The sequence below is a fragment of the Poecile atricapillus genome, chromosome 7 (genome assembly GCF_030490865.1).
Source record: "Poecile atricapillus isolate bPoeAtr1 chromosome 7, bPoeAtr1.hap1, whole genome shotgun sequence".
NCBI classification, from domain to species: Eukaryota; Metazoa; Chordata; class Aves; order Passeriformes; family Paridae; genus Poecile; species Poecile atricapillus.
The window spans coordinates 8,853,458-8,875,956 of NC_081255.1; the positions used below are offsets into that span (position 1 = coordinate 8,853,458).

General features: G+C 50.2%; 1 protein-coding gene across 1 annotated transcript in view; it reads right to left on the minus strand.

The window, feature by feature from the left end:
* Nucleotides 1-12,805, minus strand: part of RXRG (retinoid X receptor gamma) — a 37,945-nt gene extending 25,140 nt beyond the window's left edge. Inside the window, exon 1 of the mRNA XM_058842672.1 lies at nucleotides 12,635-12,805. Within this exon, the coding sequence (XP_058698655.1) occupies nucleotides 12,635-12,731 (97 nt within the window). The 5' untranslated portion in view covers nucleotides 12,732-12,805. The remainder of the gene's footprint in view (nucleotides 1-12,634) is intronic.
* Nucleotides 12,806-22,499: the final 9,694 nt, after the last annotated feature.

Below are 22,499 nucleotides of genomic sequence, written 5' to 3' on the forward strand. Positions count from 1 at the left end.
CCACGCAGGATCTCAGCGGCTTTAATTCCATGCTAATGAAGTTTTAGTAGGGAATTATTTTTATTGATCTGCCCACAGCAAAGAGCCTGATTTTAGACCAGCTCTGTCAGCACCCCCTTCCCCACAGCTCTTTTCTTTCTTTGGGAGAGGAAAGAAGACAAAACAGCTCTGAGCTCCTTAAAAAGGTTGGCAGTCCCAAGCAGTAAGTGGATTACTTTATTGATTTTTAGCAGATCTGGGTTAGTGAGTGCTTAGCACTGCAGAACACATGCACACACGGAGCAACTTCAAGGAAACCCCTCCAGGCCCTTTTCTCAGGCAAATCAAGAGGCAGGCAATTAATTTAGGAGACCACCGTGGATTCTGGAGCGTGGAGGAGTTCCAGTCCATGCACCCAAGTCAGTCTGTGACAGACAGACTCTAGGAGCCAGCCCAGCAGGACCTTACAGAGGCAGCCCCTCAGTTTCTTGTAGAATAGCACAATTCACAGCTTCAGAGTATAAAATGCTTTTTATTCCCCTGCCCATCCTCATTGTTGTGTGAAAGGAGAGGACATTGTGACTGCCACTGTTAATTTAGGAAGGAAAACCATTGCCATGCTGCACCCAGATGGGATTCAGTGCTGCCAGGGGGCATCCAGCAGCCACACCTGGAGGCATCAAGGACTCCTGACAAAGCAGAACTGTTCAAGCCAACCAAGCTGCTAACTTTGTATTGTGATCCCCAGCTCACTCACTCGCCTCCCAGTTAATTTCCGAAGGCCCCTGCAGTGCAGATAGTATTTCTGCAGTGTGCTGGAATAGCATCTCAAAGAGCTCCTCCACCAGTACTACTCCACCAAGCCTTTTAGGATGCTGGTCTCTGTTATCCTGACTGCATAAAGGCCTACAGGGGAATAATTTTATCCCACTTTGTGCCAGAACCAAGAAAGTTAGAAAGTAAACAGGAAAAGTCCCTTTTCCTTCACCTAGGAAAACCCCAAATATGTTCAAGAATTCCATCAAGCCCCACCCCATCTTTGTTTAAAGGCAAATACAGCCTATGCATATACTGATGCCATAGATATGACCAAATAAAAAGGTTGCAGCTCTTACAATCCCACAGCTGCACATTCATCTTCCTCCTGCCAATGCTGCTCCAGAGTGGCAGAATTCCAGGGAAAACCCACTTCCCGTGGGGTGCTGGTGTTAGAGCTGGGGCTTCCTTCAGCTGGCTAATGAGCTGCAATAAGAGCTACCCGGAGCCAAAATGCCCATTCTCCTCCCTGCTGGCCTCTGAGGGTGACACAGACAGCAGGTGACCTGCTCAGGGCCAAACAGGAAGTCCAGAGCAAGGACTTGAAACTGGATTTCTCCAGTTGGATTGAGCCAACCTCATCCATCTGTTGCTCTGGTCCACGGATGGCATTGGCCTGGGACAGGCAGAAGGCACCAAAAGCAAGTTGCCTCCCTGGAGAGGAAGGGAGCTGCTGCATCAGCCCTTCCCCATACATCCCTGCCCTTCCTCGTGTCCAGCAATAATCACAGACCCCAAGCTAATGAAATTAGAGCCCAGAGCCCCAAAGGGCTAATGCAATTACCCACAGCAGCACATTCAAACAGCAGCACCACAAACACACCTGCGGCAGCACAGCCTGCCTTCTCCTTCTTCCCTTCCCTCTCTCTCTCTCTGTCTCCCTGAGCCCCACAGCTGCCACCCAGGGTGATTCCCATCCCCAAGGGCCAGGGCCACCATCCCCAGTGCCAGGCTGCTCCAGGGAGGGCACTGCCTACCTTGCAGAAAGCACCGTCCCATGCAGCCAAGCACAGCAGCCTCTGAGGGCAGATTTAAACAAGGCTCTGGAAACCTTGGGAGACCTGCAATTACCAGCGCCGTAATGAGGCCCTCAAACGCTAATCAGCGGTGTCACCGAATCCTCTTACGCCTGCCTAAGCACCTCCAGCAGCTTTGCTGGTTGTGGAGCCCCAGCTGCCCAATCCTGCAGGGAATTACCTCCTCAGACTGGCACCAGTGGTGGCACTTACATATTTTGACAGAGATGAAGGTAAAGCACTCCCAGGCATTTGTGCAAGGTGACAGTGATAGCTGTCACCCAGCCCAGAAGGCACCTGGGCCAAGCCCACACTGGAAATGCACTGGAGTTGATGCCTCAGGATTTTAGCTTTTATATTTTTCAGATCCTGCACTGCTTCAGTGTATAACTCTAAAACTCCATCGCCTGTCAGCTGCTGTTCTCCCATTTTATTCAGACAAAACAATTCTTCTCTAGGCCTGAAACTCAAGGACACCTTATTGTGTCAGGCCCTGAAAGATGTAAACAACAGTGAACTGGGGGGGAGAATTGGAGTAAATTACTTCATTACCTGGAGTTGTAATTGGAGGATGAACCCCTGATATGTAAATGAACCAAACTTAAAATTGTCTGAAAAACTCATGACCATCATCCATCTAGGGGAGGCTTTTGACTGCCCAAGGCGTACCTATTGAAGGCCTTCTATAAATACTTTTATTTATCTTTTATTCTCTTAATTATTTAAATTCTTTGCTTTTCTTCTCCTAATTCTATATACCTAAAACTAATAACTTTAGCTAGCCACTCCAAGGCATCAGAGTGAGCAAGCATTGCAAAACCGGCAGAGATCTTCTCCTGCTGACGCTCCCTGGGACGCAAAGGGCAGATTTACTCCCGTCAGCTGTACCCATCAAGCCAAGCTCACGCTCTGGGATGCTCCAAGAGAGTTTGGAGCTCCTGAGTGAGGCTGGCAGGTGACCCCGTCGCGCTCCTGTGCGCTGGCAGCGGCTCGCGGGGCGACAGGCGGCTCCCCGCGCGCATCCGCTCTGACTCACGCTCCCTGCTCCGACAATGCACTTTTGAATATCGTGAGGGCAGCAAAAACAACAGGTCCACTATAAGGCCGAGATATCCTGAGGCAGAAAATCCATTTGGAGCCCGGCTAGAGAGAGTCGAGTCAATTAGACACTTTCTGGGGCGTCAAGCTGCCAACAATCCCGGCCTTTGTACCAGTGAAGAATCACTGCCTATGCGCTTCCCAGAGACTCCCCCTTGCCACAGCAGAAAGGTCAGCAGCGGGAGCGTCATGGAAAAGCATGCAGCAAAGTATTCCTGGGAAGGTGGATCCAAAAAGTGGCCTTTGGATCCTCTGGGAAAACAATACTTTGTCAAAAGCATCGTTGCTTTGGGTTGGGCTTGCAAGGGAATGAGCAAGGCCGTGATGCAGGAGGTTTGGGCATGCAGTGTATCCTGAGGTAGTGGTTGGGTCAAGAGAGTGGGAGCTCAGAGTTTGGGAGTTTACAGCTCCCTGCCTGCTTTCAGACAGGTCACTCCACCTTTTTACCTTTGCTGGAATAAAGATCAGACAGACGAAAAAGGAGCCACAGTATTCCAACTGGGAGAGTCCCCCCATCCCTCACACTTCAAGGTAAGCACCTTATTTCTTTTGTCCGTGGTACAAGACAGCAAACTGTGCTGTAAAACCTGGATTCCAGGTTGGATTAGCACTGAATGAAGTGAGGATTTCTGTGTGCAAGCGCTGAAGTCGGTCAGATCCAAAAGCAGGTATCTGACAAAAGAGCCTTGTGTCCAGAAGAGATTTTTGTTGGGAAAAGAACACTCAGCTCTTAAGTTCACCTCCACAAGACATTTGGTGTTCAGGAAGGGATATTCAAAGGACAGGTGAAGAAAGGTTCACTTGATACCTCCTTGATACCACCCTGCACGCAAACTTTGGCTCAGAACACCAGAGAACACACAGGTAGTCATTTAAACACAAGCCCATCTTTAATCCTGCTGCTCACATGATGTGAAGCTGAGATTTCTGCAGGATGCTTGAAAATGGTTAGGTTACCTTCCCTCAAAGAAAACTACACCCTGCCCAGGATTTCCTCATTTCCTGGGAGAAAAATAAAGGAAAAAAAAAGAAAAAAAAAAAGAAAAAAAAAAGAAAAAAAAAAAAAAAGAAAAAAAAGAGAGTTCTCAGGGAAATCTTGAACACAAAAGCCCATGCAATTTCCCAGTTTTCCCACAGCAGCCATTTTTCAGACAGAACATCTCAATGGAAGACGTTCCTTGTCCAGGATGTTCCATTGCTTGTAGGGACAAGTACTTAAAAAAAAAAAATTTAAAAGGCAACCCTCAGTCACAAATTAATAATGATTTAGAGGCTTACTTGACTATATAGACACAAACTGTGTGACACTTGGTCCCCATGCCTATCTCTACAGAACTCCTGGGAAACTTTCAACCCCTTTTTTGTCCCCGCCTTGATTCTGCTCCATTCTTCATTCTCTTTTTGCTGGGAAACCTGGATTTCTGTCAGCAGACTTGAGCTGGGTGACACACAAGGCATCTGCTGGACGTGGCGTGGCTCAGCAGAGGCTGGGGAAGGTCTTGTCACAGCAGTGTCCTGCTCAGGGCCACCAAGGGCCCCCACCTGCATCCTCCCCTGGCAGGTGGCCCAGCCTGCTGTGCAGCTGGGGGGCTTTGCTTGCTGCTCTCATGCTGTGCATCCCCACGTTGATGCTTTTACATTTCCTCCTGCTTCAGCAAGTGCAAAACTCCGGAGACAACCTGTCAATCTCCATCACGTCCAGCTGCCTCAAATGGTCTATTTATACCAGACAGGCAAACGTGGCTGTCCTGGAGTTCAAGGTAGCAGGGGTTATTTCTGCTTGGAGTAGCTCCTTTCTCAGGGGAGGAAGGCTGGAGGCATCCGAGAGGAACAGCTTCACATCAAGGGCTAGCACCACTGCCTTCATGGCTGAGGGCACAGCTATGGGTCCCCAAGGTCCCAGCCACAGCAGCCAGGCCCCAGAAGCCCAGAAGGTTGATATCTATCATAAAACATCTAATCCCAGGTCCCTCTGTGTCCTGGCCATGGGAGAGGGGAGCTCAGCAGATACTTTTGGATTTCTGATTCATGTTCTTTCCAAGAAAGGCCACAGCTTCAAGCTTGTTCACACTAAGCTCTGCCTGGATCAGGTTCACACTGTCAAATTAATGCCACAGTGAGGGCTCCAGCTTTCTCTGAATCACTCCTGTCGCTCTTTATATGTCTCCAACAGAGTCTGCTCTCTCTGGCAGCCAGCAGATCTGGTCCAGGATAAAGCTTGCCTTACCAAATTGGCCCCATTACAATCATTTGAAAAGATCTGAGGAAGGAGAGGGCATTTATGCCAGATTAGCACTGTGGGTCACGTGGCCACACAGCTTTAGATCTGGAGCAAGGGCCCAAAAGTCACATCCACCAAATCACCAAGGCTCAGCTCCAGTCAGCACTTCTCAGCCAGCTTTCTTTGGAGTTTAGTCCTTGCTCCAGTCAATGAGGCTTTTGCTATTAGCCACAGTGGGAAGCTGCCCCCCTCACAGGATTCCTGGAGCTCCTCAGGAACCAGACAGCCCACCTGGATCTCCCCTTCTGCAGGTGCCACTGGCACATTAACCCCTTTTGCAGTAGATTTCTTCCCGTCCATTGTGTCCCCTGAGAGCAGGGAAGGAAATACCACTAAAACCTGAGTGTGTCCTCAAGAAGGAGGGAGAGGCAAGGTTTCTCAAGGCTTGCTGTCTTCTCTCCTGTTTCTGTAATGACACAGGATTCCTGGGGATGGGTCTCCTGAACTCCACTCAGGAATTTCAAGCAAGCCTTGGAACAAGTTTCCATTGCTCCAAATACACCAATCCAGCAACCCTGCCCAGCTGACACCTGTGATGCCTCTGAGTCATCAGGGAATAAAAGCCCCACACCACAACCCCCCAGCCACTAAACCAGACCCCATCTTTGCCCAGAGATACAGCCACGTCCATGCTCTGGTGCAGATATGCCTGGGCAGCCTCTCCACCAACACCAGACCTGGAGACACAGCCCAGGTGTGCCAACTGGAAGAAATGAAGCACAACCCAAGCAATGAGGCATAAAATGATGTATTTAAAGTGAGCAAACCCCAAGAATCCCTTCATGAACTGGCAGTAAAAAAAAAAGGAGAAGGGGGATATAAAGACCTCAGCCTCCACTGGTGGCTCCAACCACTCCACTCTCGGTAGTTTGTGTCCGTCCTTTAAGCCATGCAGACATTTCCATTCCACAGAAAAGCAACAGGTTTGTTTTCTGAGGCCATCTCTTTATAGGTACAACCAATTTCAGCAGACTCTGCCAGCCCAGTTTGTTTGATATGAAGAGGACCAAGCCTCTGCTTTGCCTTGCCCACGCAGCCTCACAACTCTCATCTGTCCCTGCAGCTGTCCTTCCCCTGGGACTCACCTTCCAGTGGCAATCAAAAGGAGACCAACACAGCATGAAACTCAGCCAAGATGACAAGAAAGCCCACAAGAAAGGCTCCTCTCAGTGTTTCCCTGCAGAAGATGTTTAAATCCCTTTGCCTCCCTGTGCAGCTGAGGAGTGGGTAAGGAGCCAGCTACAGTGAGCATCCCTTTCCTCATCTGTGCCCTGCACTGCCTGTCATGTTCTCCTCTCAAAAGCCACATGTTCCCCTGTACCAAATGGTATTTAAAGTCGTGGAAGCATGACAAAATTCCTCCTGTCCCAAAGAAAGGAGCAGCCCTGGATCAAGGCAGGAACAGACCACACCACAGATGACAGCCCAGCAGCAAGGAGCAAGCACGTGAAGAATTTGCAGGGATGTGGAATGACATTTGCTGTCAAATATCTGCTCTTTGCCCCTCAACCCCTTCTCAGTAGAAATAGAAGGAGAGAAAAGAGCACCAGCCACACATTTTGGCCCTGTCCTTTTGAGCCTCTGAGCAGAAGGAGCAGCCTCTACACAGCAGAAGCAGAGAAATGACCTGGGATGCTGTGGGCATACTCAAATACTGTCACTGAACTGATGTGCACTGACTTAAGTCAGCTTATTAAAGCAAGCCCTGAAGATCAGCTTCTCCACAGAGCTGTTTCCTCTGCCAGCCAGCCAGATCCCAGCTGAAAAATCTGGAGCCCAGCACCTTTTCAGGCCTTAAGTTTTCCAGAGCAGCAGCACACCCTGAAAGGTTGATAAATTCCCCAGTCCTGGGCCACAGTCCCAGGGTCTGTCCTGATGCTTGCAAAGACTGGAATTTCCCATCAGACAGTTCCCAAACACGGTTTGGGAGTCAGCACAGGCCAAGGGATGTTCCCACCAGGAACTCTGGGCATTTAAGAGCCAAGCCATATCCACACAAATTAGTCTCCACGGCTCATTTAAGTAATGAGGCTTTTAAATCACACCTGTCTACTAAGTCTTGCAGCCCTGGCACCTAAAATCCAGGGCAGGAAGGATCTAAAGCTTCAAGCACACCATAAACTGGGCAAGATACATACCTCAGTACCCCAAGTATTTCCCTGGATCCCCCCAGGCATCTGTGCCCAGTGAGAAGCTTTCCAGAAAGGAAAGATCCCACAAGAGCAGACCCAGGAAACACATTTACAGGCCATGCTTTGGCACACATAACCTCCAGCCTAGGATGACCCAGCAGCAAGGGAAGAGGAGTATTGATGAACCCCTGGTCAGGTGAAATGGCAGAGCTAAAAGAATCAAGGGCCTCAGCTGACTCCAACAGCCACACCTCTCTGACAAACAAAACAATCCCATTTGGAACAGCAAAGAGCAGCCCTGGTGCCTTTTCCTGGATGGAAACCAAGCAATCTGTGTAGCCTGGCTCCCAGAACCCCAAGCAAGGAGACCCAAAAGCAGAATCTCAGTCGGTGTTCTTCACTTCTCCCACTCCTCTAGGAATTTGCTCCTTTCTGTGCATTCCCATCACCTTCAGGAAGGAATCTCCCAGAACCTCCCCCATCATCTGTAACCCTCCTTGGAGAAGAGCCTTTCTTGTGTCTCTGATGAGCACCTTGCACAGCCACTCCCTCAGAGCAACCACATTCCTGGCCTTTGCAACAAGTGAGCAGTAAGAAAAAGGTCATTTACATCCATCTGTGTGGCAGTGACTGGGGCCAGGGCTGCCAGAGAACAGCCAGAGGTGCTCTGCAGGGATGTCTGTACAGATTTCATTACAGATTTGGGGGCAGCCTGTCCTGGACCCACAAGGTTATCAGTGGTTGGAGATGCTGAGCAGCTCAGGGTAGGGACCTGCTGGAGGAAGGACACACTCTGCTCTTATCTTCCCTGGATGCATCCATCATTTTCAAGATGGATGGACCTTTGGCCTGGCTCTGTCTGAGTGCTTTTAACATCCAGGACCAGCTCTCACCCGGCCCACACAGCTCTGACCTACCCCAAGTCCAAATCCCAGCCTATACACAGAGAGCAAACAAACAAACAAACAAACAAATAAATTCACAGCACCAAGTTCAAACCCCAGCATCTCTTTTTCAGCCTGGAGAGGAAGGCAGGGAGGATGCTTGACGTGAGATGTGATGTGACCACTCCCTGCCATCCCACTGAAGCCACCTGCCCCATCTCCTGCTGAGCAGGCACAGCCACCCCCGGGGCAAGCGTGGCCCTGTGCGTGCGGCCGGTGACGGATGCTCCCCAGCCAGCACATCAGCCCTCCCCACGGGCTGAGGCTCGGCACGAGATCCCTGTCAGGGCCAGGGAGCTTGGGGAACAGGGCTGGGAGCTTGGGGAACAGGGCTGGGAGCTTGGGGAATGGGGCTGAGCTCATCCCATCTCACTGTGGGTCAGCAGCGCTCAGACCTGTGTGATGGTGGGGTTAAGTCTAACCAGGGTGGGACAAGGCGCTTTGCATCCCAAAGGTGTTGGCGCAGCTGTGGAGGAGTCTGTGCTGCCCAGGTGGTCCACAAATGTTCCCCCTCCTCCCTGAGCAGCACTCAGTGCCCTGTTTCACCACCCAGAGCATTAGGAGAGGGGAATGTTCACACACTCCTGGGTCACTCTTGGCTTCTCTGGTCACATATCCTTAAGAAAAGCCACCCTAGAGCATGTGTCGGGCCCAGGCTGCCTGCTGGCTGTCATCCCCCAAATGCAACCCCATATCCTGGCCTGCAGACCTATCCCCTCCTCGCCTCGTGTATGCCTTTAACAGTTTGCTGGATTAGCCATTGCAGCTAAAATAACAAAGCTACAAAAGAAGAGGGCAAAAACAGTCGCGATATTCTGCAGCAATTAGGGCTAAACAGGGGAACAGGGAGCAGGGAATGAATGGACAATGGGGAGGGCAGGGACATGGCAGCCCAGGCCCCGACAGACTGGGCACGAACTGTCCTCAAGAGGCCGGGCCCAAGCCAGGGAGCAGCGAGCTGTACGTAAGGAAAGCAGGGAGATGAAAAGGGTTATTTAAACAAGCACGGGGCAGTCCCCACAGGGCCTCCCTGTCCGCTTGGCTTCACCACAGAGTGTCCAGGGAAGAGCAGCTCCCGCTTTTCCCCCCTCTCTGAAGCCTTTCAGGTGGCGGGGGGACGCTGGCAAGCTGCGGTGGGGTCCGCTTAGAAAGGAAGGAATCCATTAATCTCCCCGGTAATTACTGCCACATATGGATTTGCACAATTACACTTCGTTAATTGGTTATTACAGGCGAGCCAGACTGATTGGGCAGAACGGCTGAGCTTTAACCCCTTCGCTGCCCCCCAGGGCCGGCCGAGCATCGAGGCAGTCTTCCTCCCAAAACAGCGCCGTAGTCTTCCTGTAACCCTGCTGGTTCCTATTCAAAGGACCATCAAGCACAGCTCTCAGCACCCAGACCAGACATCTTTGCTCCCATGCCCTCCTTTCCACTGGGGATCCCAAAGAAATGGAACCCAAGGGGGAAGGAGTGAGCCTGCACCTCAAAACAGCCCAAATCCCCAGGCAGCTTCATCTGCTCTGGGTTTGCAGCAAACGCACCATGTACTCCCCAGGGTGCTGAGGGATGGCAGAGCTCAGATTTGGTTTGTTTTTTAGAAGGAGACTGAGATTCCTTGTGCACTTCGGCTTTGTGCCCTCAAGCCCAGCAGGGCTGGTGCCAACGACTGAAGAATCCACCCCTGAGTCTCTCTCAGTCTCTGAAATCAGCTTCTCCTACAGGGTTTGCAGAGTAATGCTTTTCTTCCTCCAAACACTGAAAACAGAGGCTTTCCTCTAGCAATAAGTATATACACAACCAGAGTAATACAAGCTGTAACAAAAAATACAGATAAAGCCCTTGTAAAAGTCCTGACAGCACAGCACTTCTGCCAGCTGGGAGTGGAGGCAGCCTGGCCTCCCCAAAATACAGCCATCACCTCTCACAGGTAGGTGATGGACCATGCAAAACCTGGCCCCAGAAGGTGTTGCTCAGGATCCAGCAATGATTCTGGAGAAAGCTCAGAAGAGGCAGGCCAAGCTGAGAGTGATTTCTGCCAGAACTGTATCAAAGCCTTCCCATTAAAAAAAACATACCAAGAAGAGAGCCTTGCAAAATCCCCCCAGGGCAGAAGGGCTCATCTGAGGAGAGAGCTGTGCTCAGCAACCACTGACATCAAGGACAGAGCAGGAATTGGCATCCTGGTCCTTCAGAGCTGCTGCACTGCCCCTTGGACACAGGAGAGGGCACAGAGGAACCCAGTGCAGACAGCTCCTGTCTCTCCCAAGGGCAGCCCAGCGGGGCAGTGCCTCCTGGGCAGCGGGATATTACAGAGGCAGGCATCACAGCAGGCACATGGTGAAGGCTTTCAGCTCAGCTTCTGAATCACCCCAGCCAAGCTGCTGCAGCAGGAGCAAGGAAAGAAACTGGCATCACAGCAAGGTGAGAGAAATCTAATTCCAAACTCTCCTCTAGCCTCATCCTGTGGGTAAAAAAGTCCTTGGGACTTCAGCTGAAGCAGAAAGTATCTGCAACAAACACATTTCCCACCCTTTCCTCCACTGCTGTCACTGCAGTGATGCCTGCTACAACACTCTAGGTTTGGCCTGGGAGTAACCTTCTCATTAGCTAATTAAAGTGTTTTTAATGTTCTGTCTCCATTGCAAGGAGCAAGAAAAGTTTTCTCCCTCGGAGGTCGCTGGAGTTCCATGAAAGTTGCAGCAGGAGTTTCCCCTGTTGTTCCAGTCACCTGTGATTTCCCAGCTCCCTGACTTCACACAGACATTTCTTCCTCATGCAAAAGCCAGCTCCCAGCTCGCTGTCTGAAGGGGAGCAGGCAAAGGCAGCATCTCCCAGCTCCCCGCGAGTGTTTTCGGGTGTGCGTGAGGAAGGGGAAGGCAGGCCAGCCCAGGAAAGGTTGCAGACCTCTCTCCCCTAAACCAGCTGCCTCTGCAGCGTTCAGAATGAATCTTCAGAGCTGTCAGTGGGAAGATTGGGAAGAACCTGCAACTGAGCTTAAAAAGGTCAGCTGGGAAAAGTCAGGATGGGAAGGATGCTCACTTAATTGACAGATGCAGAGCTGGAAGGGGCCAGCCTGTGAGTACCTGCAAGTTTGGGCAGCACATGCTAGGCTCCATCTCTGGGCTCTGCTGGCTGCAGCTGCTGGCAAATCCTCTGTGGATCACTTCCAGACAACAGAGTCTGGGGTCTAAGCCTGAAACTGAGCAGGGATCTTGTGCAGCCTTCCTTCATCCTGAGGGGTGAAAGCAGGCTGGCAGTTTTTTAGAGCTCAGAGACAAGAAGATAATTTTCTCTCTCTCCTTTACTTACACATCTGCCCAACACAGGTTGGTTTTGATTCAGAGAGTTCAGAATTGGTGCAAGAGTTACTTTGCATCTTGACTGGATCAGTTACAGTGTTGTGCCCATTGATATATAGGAATCAGGCCAATAACGTGCCTGCTGATGCTAATTAAACTTGATATTGATATGGATATGTGACATATTTACTAATAAAGCAGCAAGAGAGGTAGCTGGTTTCTATTTCATGTGACTTGGAAATATATAAAGGCAAGTAAAGATACTCCTTTTGGTCAGAATATTGATACATGCATATTGCAAAAAGCTCATATGCAGCAGAGGTGGTGAAACACATTGAATCAGGTCAAAACCCAAAGCAGGTTCAAAGGGATATGAAATTAATTAGGTCATTAAGACAGTTTTCCAGTGGAATTCTCTCTCTCTGTATACATATACACACATATTTCATATATTTGACAAAATCAATATTTATCTAGGGAGAGGTTCAGTTTTTGGTGAAGCATCACTTTGTTAAAAGTGTTATTCTCATGGAAAACTCTCGATTAGCTCTGTGGGTATCTTCCACCTGTTCTTTTTTATCCTTTAGGAGCTGACTGCCAGACCTCCTTTAGTATAAGCCATCAATAAACACAGCATCCCCCTCCACACCCTGGAAACTTTTCCTCTACTGCAGAAGGAAAACACAGACTCTGGAAGAAACACAGAGGAACAAAAGCTCAGCTTGCCCATCTTGCTGCCCCAAATCAGAGACCTTCGAGGACAGAGCTGAGCCCATCTGTCCCATCACACCTCCACCATTGCTGTGAAATTGCTTTTCCCAGTGTCTGAACTCTCCCACAGTGGAGAGCACAGCCTGGTGTTACGAGGATTTCTTTCCAAAACCTGAAATTTAAGTCCCATAAATTGATGTTCCCACCGAAATTCACGTCCCATAAAGGCTCTGTTGAGCTGGCACCGATGGCTAAAGGAGCAGCGTGCCCACGAGGCTGGGCACACCCCACAGCTCCCAGGGGTGTCCTGTGCAGCCTCCCAGCCCACAGCTGAGCCCGGGCTCAGGGCAGGACTTACAGAAATGAGGGAAGGATCCCGTCTCCAGGGAATAAGGAGCCTGCGTGCCCGGCTGCATTTCCAACCTGTGTCCTGTCTCTTCAGCAGACTCAACCATGAAGGGAGGTTTGGGATCAGCTCCCTCAGCAGCTCTGGGCTGTTGGAGAAAGAAGTGAGTATTTACATATTACAGAGCAGCATCTTCACAATCTGTCCTAAGTTACAAATTTACCTCCCAGACCTTGACCGGGGCTGGGGTTTCCTGTGTTTGCTCTTCGGGCTCCTGTCTCTTTGGAAAGCGGGAGATGTTGCAATGCCAGGGGGAGGGCTGGGAAGGGCTGGGCTGCCTGGGAAGGGCCCTGCCACGCCAAGCAGTCGGTCTGCAGCAGCTCTGCTGAGAAAGTGTCTCCTGGAAGAGACTTCTCTTCTAATCCCAGCTCCTAAAGGAACAGAACCGAGCCAACAGCTGCCATCCATACGGTCTGAGCATCTGTCTCGGTTCTGCTTTCCTCCTCCTCCTCTCTGCCAGTTGATTGTTTTTTCTCATCTGCACCAGCTCTATCTGGTAACAAGCATCAAGAAGGTGGCAGTGTCAGCCACATCACCACTGGCGTCCCGTGGAGACCAAGCACTGCTGGTTTTGCCTCACCAAAGCTGTCTGAGGGCAATGGGAGCAGGTGTGAAGGCAGCAATGTTCTGTACACATTCCTGGGCAGTGTCCCTGGCTCTTGCAGGTGACCTGGACAGACCCTTGTCTCCAGGAGGCTTGCAGAAAACAACCAGCCTGTGCTGTGACCGGTTCTTCTGGTGCTGAGGTTGAAGCCCCTGGCTTTGTTCCTGTGCTGGCTTATCTCTGTTACATTCCCTAACCATGCAAAGACATCTTCGTGTTTGGATTTTGCCAGTCCTGATGGAGAAGAGCTGCAGGCAAACAACATTCCTCTCCCCTGTCTGAACTGATAATCTTGGTATCTCATCTCCTTTGCGCTCCCCTTCAGGCTGTGTCAACACCGCCGGGGTTGTGAAGGGCAAGATTGCTGTGCCTCCACTGCCCCATCCTGTACACTGTGTGCTGCCCAGCCCAGCACAACTCCACCAAAAATTCCTCTGGGGTGCCAGTCAGACCTGCAAGGGGGTTTTGACAACCTCCCTCTGCTAGATTTCTCCACCTTTACAGCAACAAATCTCATGCAGGTCCCAAAGCGCAGAGCGATCTCCAGACATTGCCCTCCAGAGACTTTGAGGATCTGGAGCCTCTGCACAGCTGAGATCAGCGGTCAGAGCACTGCCAAAGCCAAGATGGGCCACACAGCCCCTTCCACATCAGTGCCAAGTGCTGGGACATCTCCTGCAGGAAAAGCAGCCACAGGGAGTCCAGGCATGCAGAGCTAGCAAGGGCGCTGCTTTGGTTTTGTTTGCATTTTCAGGAGATTCTTAATCTGAAACTGCAACAAATTCCTCAAATTCAAGTTCTCATGGAGCTGAAACCCTTCAGGGTAGCCTGGATTGAAGCCAGGAGGTGAGAAAAGAGACTCCTCTTTAGGAGCCATAGCATTCCAGCGTGCTCCATCAGCCACAAGCATTGCCCCTCTTATGTCCTTGCACTGCTGTGGGTAAGATGGATCCAAACACTTTCTTTTCTTTATTTATTTTGTTTTAACCCAGAAAGGGCTGCCCAGCAGTCAGATCACCAGTCAGGGATTCCAGATCCCCTTGAACCAGCCAGTGACCTTTCATTCCCACTCGGGCTTGCCTCCCCAGTGCCCACAAACAGTGAGATTTTCTGAGCCCTGAGCTGTGGTGCTCAGATCCCTCTTCCCATCCCTTTCCCTTTCTCAGACCTAACACATTCCAGCAGCTGCCAGAGCATGGAGCCACTCCAGAAATGAATCTCCAGTGTGACACGGCACAGCTTTAATTACACGACAGGAGCCAAAAGAAAGGCTGTGAAATGCGGCTCTCTCCAAATCTTAAATCTCCACTTGAGGCACTTGGTGTGGCTGAGAGCAGAAGTGGCAGGACATGAGCTCTCCATGCACACAAAAGAGCTGAATCCACGTCCTGTTGGTACAGTCCAGCCAAACAAAGTAATGATGGACAGGACTGTGGGTTTTCATGTGTGAGGGAAGGATTTACAGTGATACCAAAGGAATTATTTCAGCCCCTTGGTGACAATACCCACCCGCTTCCTTATTATATTTTATTGATCTTGCCCTAAATACATGTGGCTGGCTGGAGGAAATGATGCATAAATTACTAACAAGTTAATTTCTTGCTCTGACACAGGCTCACAACAGCCCTTTGAAGGGGAACCAGGAAAGACAATGTGTGAAAGGATAAAGGCAATGAGACAAGCTTGGATGTAATAATCCCATGTGAATGATTATTGCTGCAACTAATGTAATCTAATAATGAAGAATTTACACCAGATGTCCCCCAGAATACGCCAGGCAGGCTCAGGATTCAGCCATGGATTCATTTCTAAGGAAACCTTGTTAGGAAGGAAAAAAAAATGCTGTTGTCTGTTCATCAAATGAGAGGTTGTAGACCTTTATGGTCAGAGTCATAACAAAAGCCTGCCTTGAAAAGCTTCCTGGAAGGGTGTTCAGCAGATCTGGTTGTCCATTTGTTTTCAGGTGAAATTTAAGGGGTTGGGTTTGGCCTGGAAAGCTTCAAAGAGCCTGGGAGCAGCCTGTTTCAGGGCTGACACCGAGATCTCCCCTGCCTCTCCCTGGAACTCAGAGGGAGCTTCTGGGACATCAGTCTCCAGGACAGATGAATAAAGAATGGAGAATCACTTCTTTTTATTTATTTGGAGCTTGAATGCCTTCAGCTCTCTCAAGTAGATCCTTAAAAGAGTGCTCCATCCCTGTCCTGGACATCCCTGTCAGCACTGATTTCCCATGGCATGTTTGGCAATCAGCCAAACCAGACACCCAACATCCACATCCTCTTCATTCAAGAACCACTCTAAGTGTAAAAACAGGCACAAACCACACTTTCTACTCTCCCTCCTTGCCTCTGTTGTTTATTCATCACCTCTTTGAAGGTATTTTGTACAGGTTTGGGTTTTGTACAAACTTTGGGGTTTGAACTGCTGTTCATAATTCCTCTTTAGTAAACACTTATTTAAGTAGCTCTGTGGGATGAGGGGGGAAGGGAAGCTTCAGCAAGATCCAGATCCACTAAAACACAAACCCCTACATTCAACTTGAAAGATTTGTTTAAGCCCCATTAACTTAATTGGGACTTAACATCTTGATCATGGGTTGTTCTCGCAGAAGAGCCGGAGATCCCCGCGGTGAACACGTGTGACACCAGCACCGTGGGGGCTGTGTGAGCATGGTGTGAGTGTGTCCAAATTGCATCCTCCTGTGTCAGGGAGCTAGATAGTGGAGGCTGCTTCTCTGTTGGGATCTGTTTCACGGGGGCTCTCTGATCCCGTGCGCCGCTGCTCTGTCCTGGCAGGCGCGCAGCTGCTCCAAAGGACTCTGCAAACAGTGACACAAACATAGCTGCACTTAGGACTTGCAAACCCTGAGTTTTTGCCAGTTTGTGTGTCAGGCATGGCCATGCCTAGAAAGGACTTGCAAACAGGACTAAAGATCAGGCCTAATTTTAGTAAGCCCTTAGGCTCTGTGTCCCCTGACTGGGCTTGCTTTGACGAAACACAATCATAGGATGAAAGAAAGCAAAAACCCAGCTGGCACCTGCTGGGAGGGCGGGGAGAGAGAATCTGGCAGACAGGAGGTTCCTACAGAGATTGCCAACACTACTACACGTCTGATTTGCTTTTTTGGGCAGCATGGTGAATCCAAAGGTGATAAACATTTGGCTTGGCTGGCCAGACAAGATGCGCCCGCATCAGACACAGCGCTCGCTCTCCTCTCTCTCACTGACATCCCTGCGCCTCTCAAGGCAGCTCCTTCTGCTGTGCTTCACATCTCCAGCCCTCGAGTTTCAGCGAGGATTGAGGCTCTGCTGGAGTGAAACACATCAGTGGGAATAGCTGCTCCCTTGCAAAGAGCTGGCTGGCTGGCTGGGCTGCTCACTACCAGACATCTGGACAGCCAATTCCACATTTCAGTTTGCAGCACAACACGGGGATTGTTGTTAGAGGATATCTTTGAACCTCAGGAAACTTAGCTATCTTTAGCATTTTTAGGACAACAGCTTTATTTACAACTCAGTGCCATGGAAAAACAAATGTTTAACCAAACTGGGAATGACTGTTCTCCAAATGCTTTCAGTGAGGAAGGGTGACTGAAGTGAGAAAAACCTCACTGCTGTCTGAGCAACAAGAGAGGTTAGTAAAGATTCTTGACTACCCTTTCCCTAGCTCTGAAATCATGAAGAAAGTGCTACAAAGCCCAGTTGTGTCGCATTTTGTGTTCTTTTTGCACCACCTTCTTTCTATAAACACCCAGTGGTTTTGCTGTGCCACGGAACCCGCAGGTGAGCTGGCTCAATACATTCATCAGCCCACCTGCAGCCCAAGTGACTCAGTGCCCTGCAGCAGCAATCAGCCAGCCACCTCCTCCAACACAGGGCAGGCAGAAAAGCCACAGCTCCAGGCTGTGATAACCCTTGTGGGCTTCCCAAACCCATTCCTTGCCCCCACTCTCCCTCCAGAAGAGCCCAGAGCACCTCGTTGGAGGGGTGGGCTGTGCAGAACCTGCACCCTTGGGTTGGGTTTATGGAGCATTCCACCCCTTGTGGGATGGAAGGGGCTGCTGAGGGCATTTCTGTGTCTGCTCTCTGTCACAGGGAATGGTGTTCGCCTGCACCGGAAAGCACACGAGGAAAACATGCAGACCTTCATGGAAGCTCCATCAATTAGGTTAATTAAAGGCTGGGGCAGGCCCATATGTTTTCTGATCTGTTGTTTTTGAGGTCCCCTATTGCACCTGTTCCCACAGCATCCAAACACCCTGAAGGCTTAGGTTTTCCCACTGGAGACATGGGAACAGAAGGATGGCTGTCCCAGATCACAGCAAAGGCCTGGCTGGCCTCCCATCGAGCAGCAGAAAGAGAAGGCAGAGGGGTGAGAATAGGACATGTCATTCCCCTGCTACAGGTCCTCTGTTCTTCCTGGGAAGGTCCTAGAGCTCTCCTCTAAGGACTCCTGCATCATCCTGTCACCATCCCTGGAGGTATTTACAGAATGTGTAGATGCAGCACTTTGGGATGTGGTTTAGTGGGAGTTGGCACCCAAACCCCTGGGGTTGCTTGGAATATCCTTTCAGACAAGGAGTGCCACTGCAGAAAAAACAGCTTTTTCCACTTTTCCCCAATTAAATCTTTTCCCAAACCAGTTGGCAGAGGGGCAGCTTGAATTTGCTTTTCTAGAGGGACCCCATTCAGAGGTTTCCTTCCAAAAATTGCCCTAAATCAGGACACACCCAGATTCCTGTCACAGAGTCCCTGCTTATTGCCCAGGGTGCACAGCACCAGCTTCCACCTGCACAATAACCCAGTCTGAGACAGAGGTTTGTAGTAGACAACTTCTCAGGGTTCTTCAAATCCTATTTTCTAGGATCCCCTGGCAAGTTCTTTCCTCAGGTGTAAGCTCAAGGAGAAATCTGTGTTAATTTTAATCAGAGTTAATAATTTTGCTCATTGAAAAATCCGGGGAAGCCCATGTTCCTAAAACTCCTCCAGATGATTTATCCTTGCACAGTGCAATGCTCTAAGGTAAAATCACTTTCTAGAGCTTCATGGAAGTAGAGTACCTGCTCTTTGCAACTATCTCCATTTGCCCTGCTCATGCAGGAACATGAATAAAGTGCTTTTAAAGTTTGTGGAGTCCCCATCACCTATTTCTGTCACAAAAAGGCTGACCTGCAAGACTTTCTCCCGCTTAGGAGGCAGGGAAGGATGTTGTGAGCCCATTTAATGGACTGAGAACCCAAATGTGCCCTTTGTGAGCAAAGAAACAGGATGCAGAAGTGACAAAACAAAAGCTTTGACTGATCATTGTGAGAGTGTGTACATGAGTGTGTGTGTGTGTGTTATTAACTTTGTCTGGCAGCATTTGAAACACTTTTGTCAGCGACTAAAGAAACCACTTCTGGATTTAATGCAGCCAAACTGGGCAAATGGCAGTCTGGAGAAAATGGGGATTTGTGTCTGATTTATTTTCAGCAGTTGTGTGACTTCCACAACACTTGTAAGTAGTTGCAGTTACTTTACAAGCTACTTTGTACGCCTGGTAAATTTTAAAAATGCAGATTTTAAACACAGTTGTAGGAAAGGCACGGATTAGAAGACAGAATAGGAGAACCTCTGCTGCATCTGGCTGTTTCCAGGGGCTGCACTGATCAAAAGTGATCTGCTGTGAAGGAACAGAGATCTTCTCCATGCTCTGACAGTGACCCAGCAGTTCTTGACTTACCTGCAGAGCTTTCCTCTGCTGCCTTCAGCAGAAACACAGCAAGGACTGGAGGGGTCCCTTTCCCTCTGTCTTAGGATAGGACTTTCCAGGACAACCCCCACTGTCTTTCTGCTCAAACTGTATCATTTCCCCACGGGATATCTTGGTTGTTCCTGTAATGACAGCATTCCAGCATGTTTGATTTTCATGTTATCTGGATTGTTTGCACTGACACGAGAGGAGGTAAAGCAGGGACATCACCTTTTTGTGCTGTGTGAGTTGTGCTGCATTTTCCCCTTAGTTTGGGCCAGGCTGAGCTCAATTTCCCAAGATCCTGAAGTGAATACATCCTGCCTGATTGCAGCCCCTCCTTTTCAGAAATCATCCTATGGAATAAGCCCTGAACAAAGTATTTCCTAGCTCCCCTTTAACCCTTTTCCTTCCACCCAAGTGCTCCATGGCCCAAGGCCTGCTCCAGAAGGCATGAATTCACTGTGATTCCCTCATCCTGCCCGCTCAGAGGCTGTCAAAAGCCAAAAATGACAGCGCTGGAGTGCCAGAAGCGAGCAAGTCACCTGCAATTTCACACCTGCCATCTCTGCTTTCGTGGCAGCTGGCGAGGCGAGAAGTTGATGAAGGTCCCACTTGGCCCAGGCTGAAAGTCAAAGCAACTGTTGGGCTTTTCAGGGAATGTCCTTCCCTGAAGCAGGAAGGCAGGTAGAAAACCTGCTGGCAGCTGCCCGGGGGCATCTGCTGCTGCCTTGCTTTGGAGGCATTTGTGCTTTTTGCATGCTGTCCTGTTCTTGGCAGCAGCTTTCCTGAGCTGGAAAAAGCACTGGCCATCATAATCATCATCATCTGTGGAAACACTTTCTAGGCTGCAGATTTCTTTCTGTGGAGCCACAGCTGAACTGTATTGGCCAAGTCTGCATCCCTTCAAAGTGAGGTTTAATAGTGCCAGTGAGTAGCAAAATCCATCCAGCAGGTTTTGACGCCACTGGTCAAATCTAACCTGCAATTTTGATTGTTTCTTCCTACAGGAGTGCAGGAGAGAGGCCATAAACCAGGCTGGGGAGCTCCTTAGGATGACTGTGATGTGTGTGACAGGCTGGGCTCTGGTACCTGCTCTGCTGCCTTACACCAAGTTCCTGTTGCCCAGTACCAACAGGAACCTGTCCTGCCTGTGGCTGGGCAAGCCCAGGCTGTATTTCTCATTTGATGTGAGTTATGGCTCCCAGGGAGCAGCAAACCTGTGGACTTCTCTGTCCCTGAGCAAGAGCTTGTCACGACAATTTGCTCCTCTAGGTCTGTGGACTGAAGACCCCTCACCAAACAAGAGCTCAAGCCAAGGGAAAGGAGCCAGCCCCCTGCGAGAAGCAGAGGAATCCAAACAGCAGCAAGACTCAGGACAGAAACCAGACTCACAGAGGCCCAAGAATGTTGGATTGCACAGACACTGTGTTTTACAGTCTGGCCTCCTGGCCCTAATATCCTCTGACAGCTCCCAGAGCAGGTTACAGCGACTGGATCACGACACCAACTCCTGCGGGAGCTGCTGCTCCAGAGTCCCCTCTGCCAGGCCTCAGCACAGCACGCAAGGAGCTGCAAGGATGTGCAGCCTCCAGAGCTTGCAGCAGTGACTTATCTTCACAAGAGAAATACTGGCCAAATGCTGGCTCCAGCCCAGTCCTTAAAAACTGGAGTTTTGGAAGGCAGCTTCAGCCAGGCTCTGGTAAATGACTGCTAGTTTGGTGGCTAATTGCTTATGAAAACAGCAGGCACAAACCCACTGTCCGTGTCACCAAAGCCCACAGAAAAATCAACCATTTGGTGTCACCCACCCCAAATCAAACACTGGCCGTCTGAGCAGTGAAATTTTGTTTTTAACTCCACATCTGTCAGGCTGCAGAAGTGAAAAGCTATGCTGGGTAGCTGGGTTCATCAGGAATTTGTTAAGTTATGCCACAAACCCCATCCCCTTGCCAAGCAGCAAGCACACAGAGCTGTGAAAGGACATGCGTGCCTCCCAGTTAATGTCACCTTCACAGCTTCCATAGGTCACAGCACCAAAACACGATGCCAGGCAGAACACGAGTTCTGAACAATGCCCTGGGCCCGGGGAGAGATGAGGAATTTCAGGGAAGGGGAACAACAGGAAATAAGAAAAGTCCCTGCAGCAAAGATCCCGTGGCCCATCAGTGGCTGCTGAGCAGTGCACAGGGAGGAGTGACACAATGGAGTGACTAAAGGACTGCCTGGCAGCCAGCATTCCCATGGCCATTGCTGGCAGCATGGGAACTACACAGATAGAAAACAAGAGCTGTGTTCCCAGGCACTGGCAGAGACACATCCACTACAAATAAAATGATTTCCTGAAGCTCCTCCAGGCCTGGATGCACCATGCCATCATAACTGGTAAATCATATCCTGAGGCAGGAAAAGCTGTGCCAGGAGGGGATGAAGAATCAAGCACCCTGGATGAGCTCAGGCTGGGTTTTTTGCCTGTGTCCTGGACTAACATTAATTACAAGGATAGATGTAACTTGAGAGTCACTGCAAGGAAGGAGAGCCCCTTCAGAGAGTCTTTGTCTGGGATATATGGGAGAAGTAGAGGATAAATCCCACCCAAATGTGATCTCACTAGAAGAGCTTTGCCTCTAGAAGTCACAAGACTTGGAGAAAGAGGAGGGATAATTTTATGGTCTCTTTCCTGGCAATAAAACCCCTGTAAGATTCCAGGGGAAAACAGCTCTGGTGAGGAGAGGAGAAGCTGGACTGTCCTGGGCAGCAGGCTGGGAGCCATGCTGGATAAGCAGCTCTCTTCAGAGGATGCTCCACGCAGGCCATGCCCGTAGAGGACAACAACAAGGGCAGGCCAGGGGATCCGTGTGGTGCTTTAGCTCTCAAAACAGCTCCTGCAGGGATTCAGAGCAGGGCGTTCCGGGCTAATCTCTGCGTCCCCTCAGGAAACCTGAGGATTACTGCTCTACATCTGCTCACAGGGTTGGGCCCCACCTTGTCAAGGCAGTGGAAGTGCTGACAGCCACTCTCAGCTCTCTAATCGGTTTGGGACAAACAGCAATGCCCCCTGTGGTGCAGCACCTCTGAAGTGACTCCTTTGCTCACAGACCTGGTGGCTTCTCTGGAGCCTTGGCTGGGGCAGAAATGCATCTCAGAGTTTGGCAGCAAGGACAGGCTCCTGGCAGCATCTTCAGAGCTACACTGCAGCTTCCCTGGGTACCTCAGGGGATGGCAAAGGTGACCCCAGCAGCAGCCACAGCAGAGTCAGGCTGGGATGGAGGTCCCTAGGCAGGAACCAGAGCTGTGCTTCCAACTTCCCAGCAGAAAGAGCTGCAAAAAACCTGGATGGACTCAGGGGTTTGTGCTGGTGCTTATGCACCAAGATCACCTGTTTGCTTCTCTTCCTGCTCTTCCCTCCCTGCTGCACACATCTGCAGGAGCTCGCTGCTGGCCCAGGCACCTGGGACACACCACTGATCCTTCCTCCTCCCT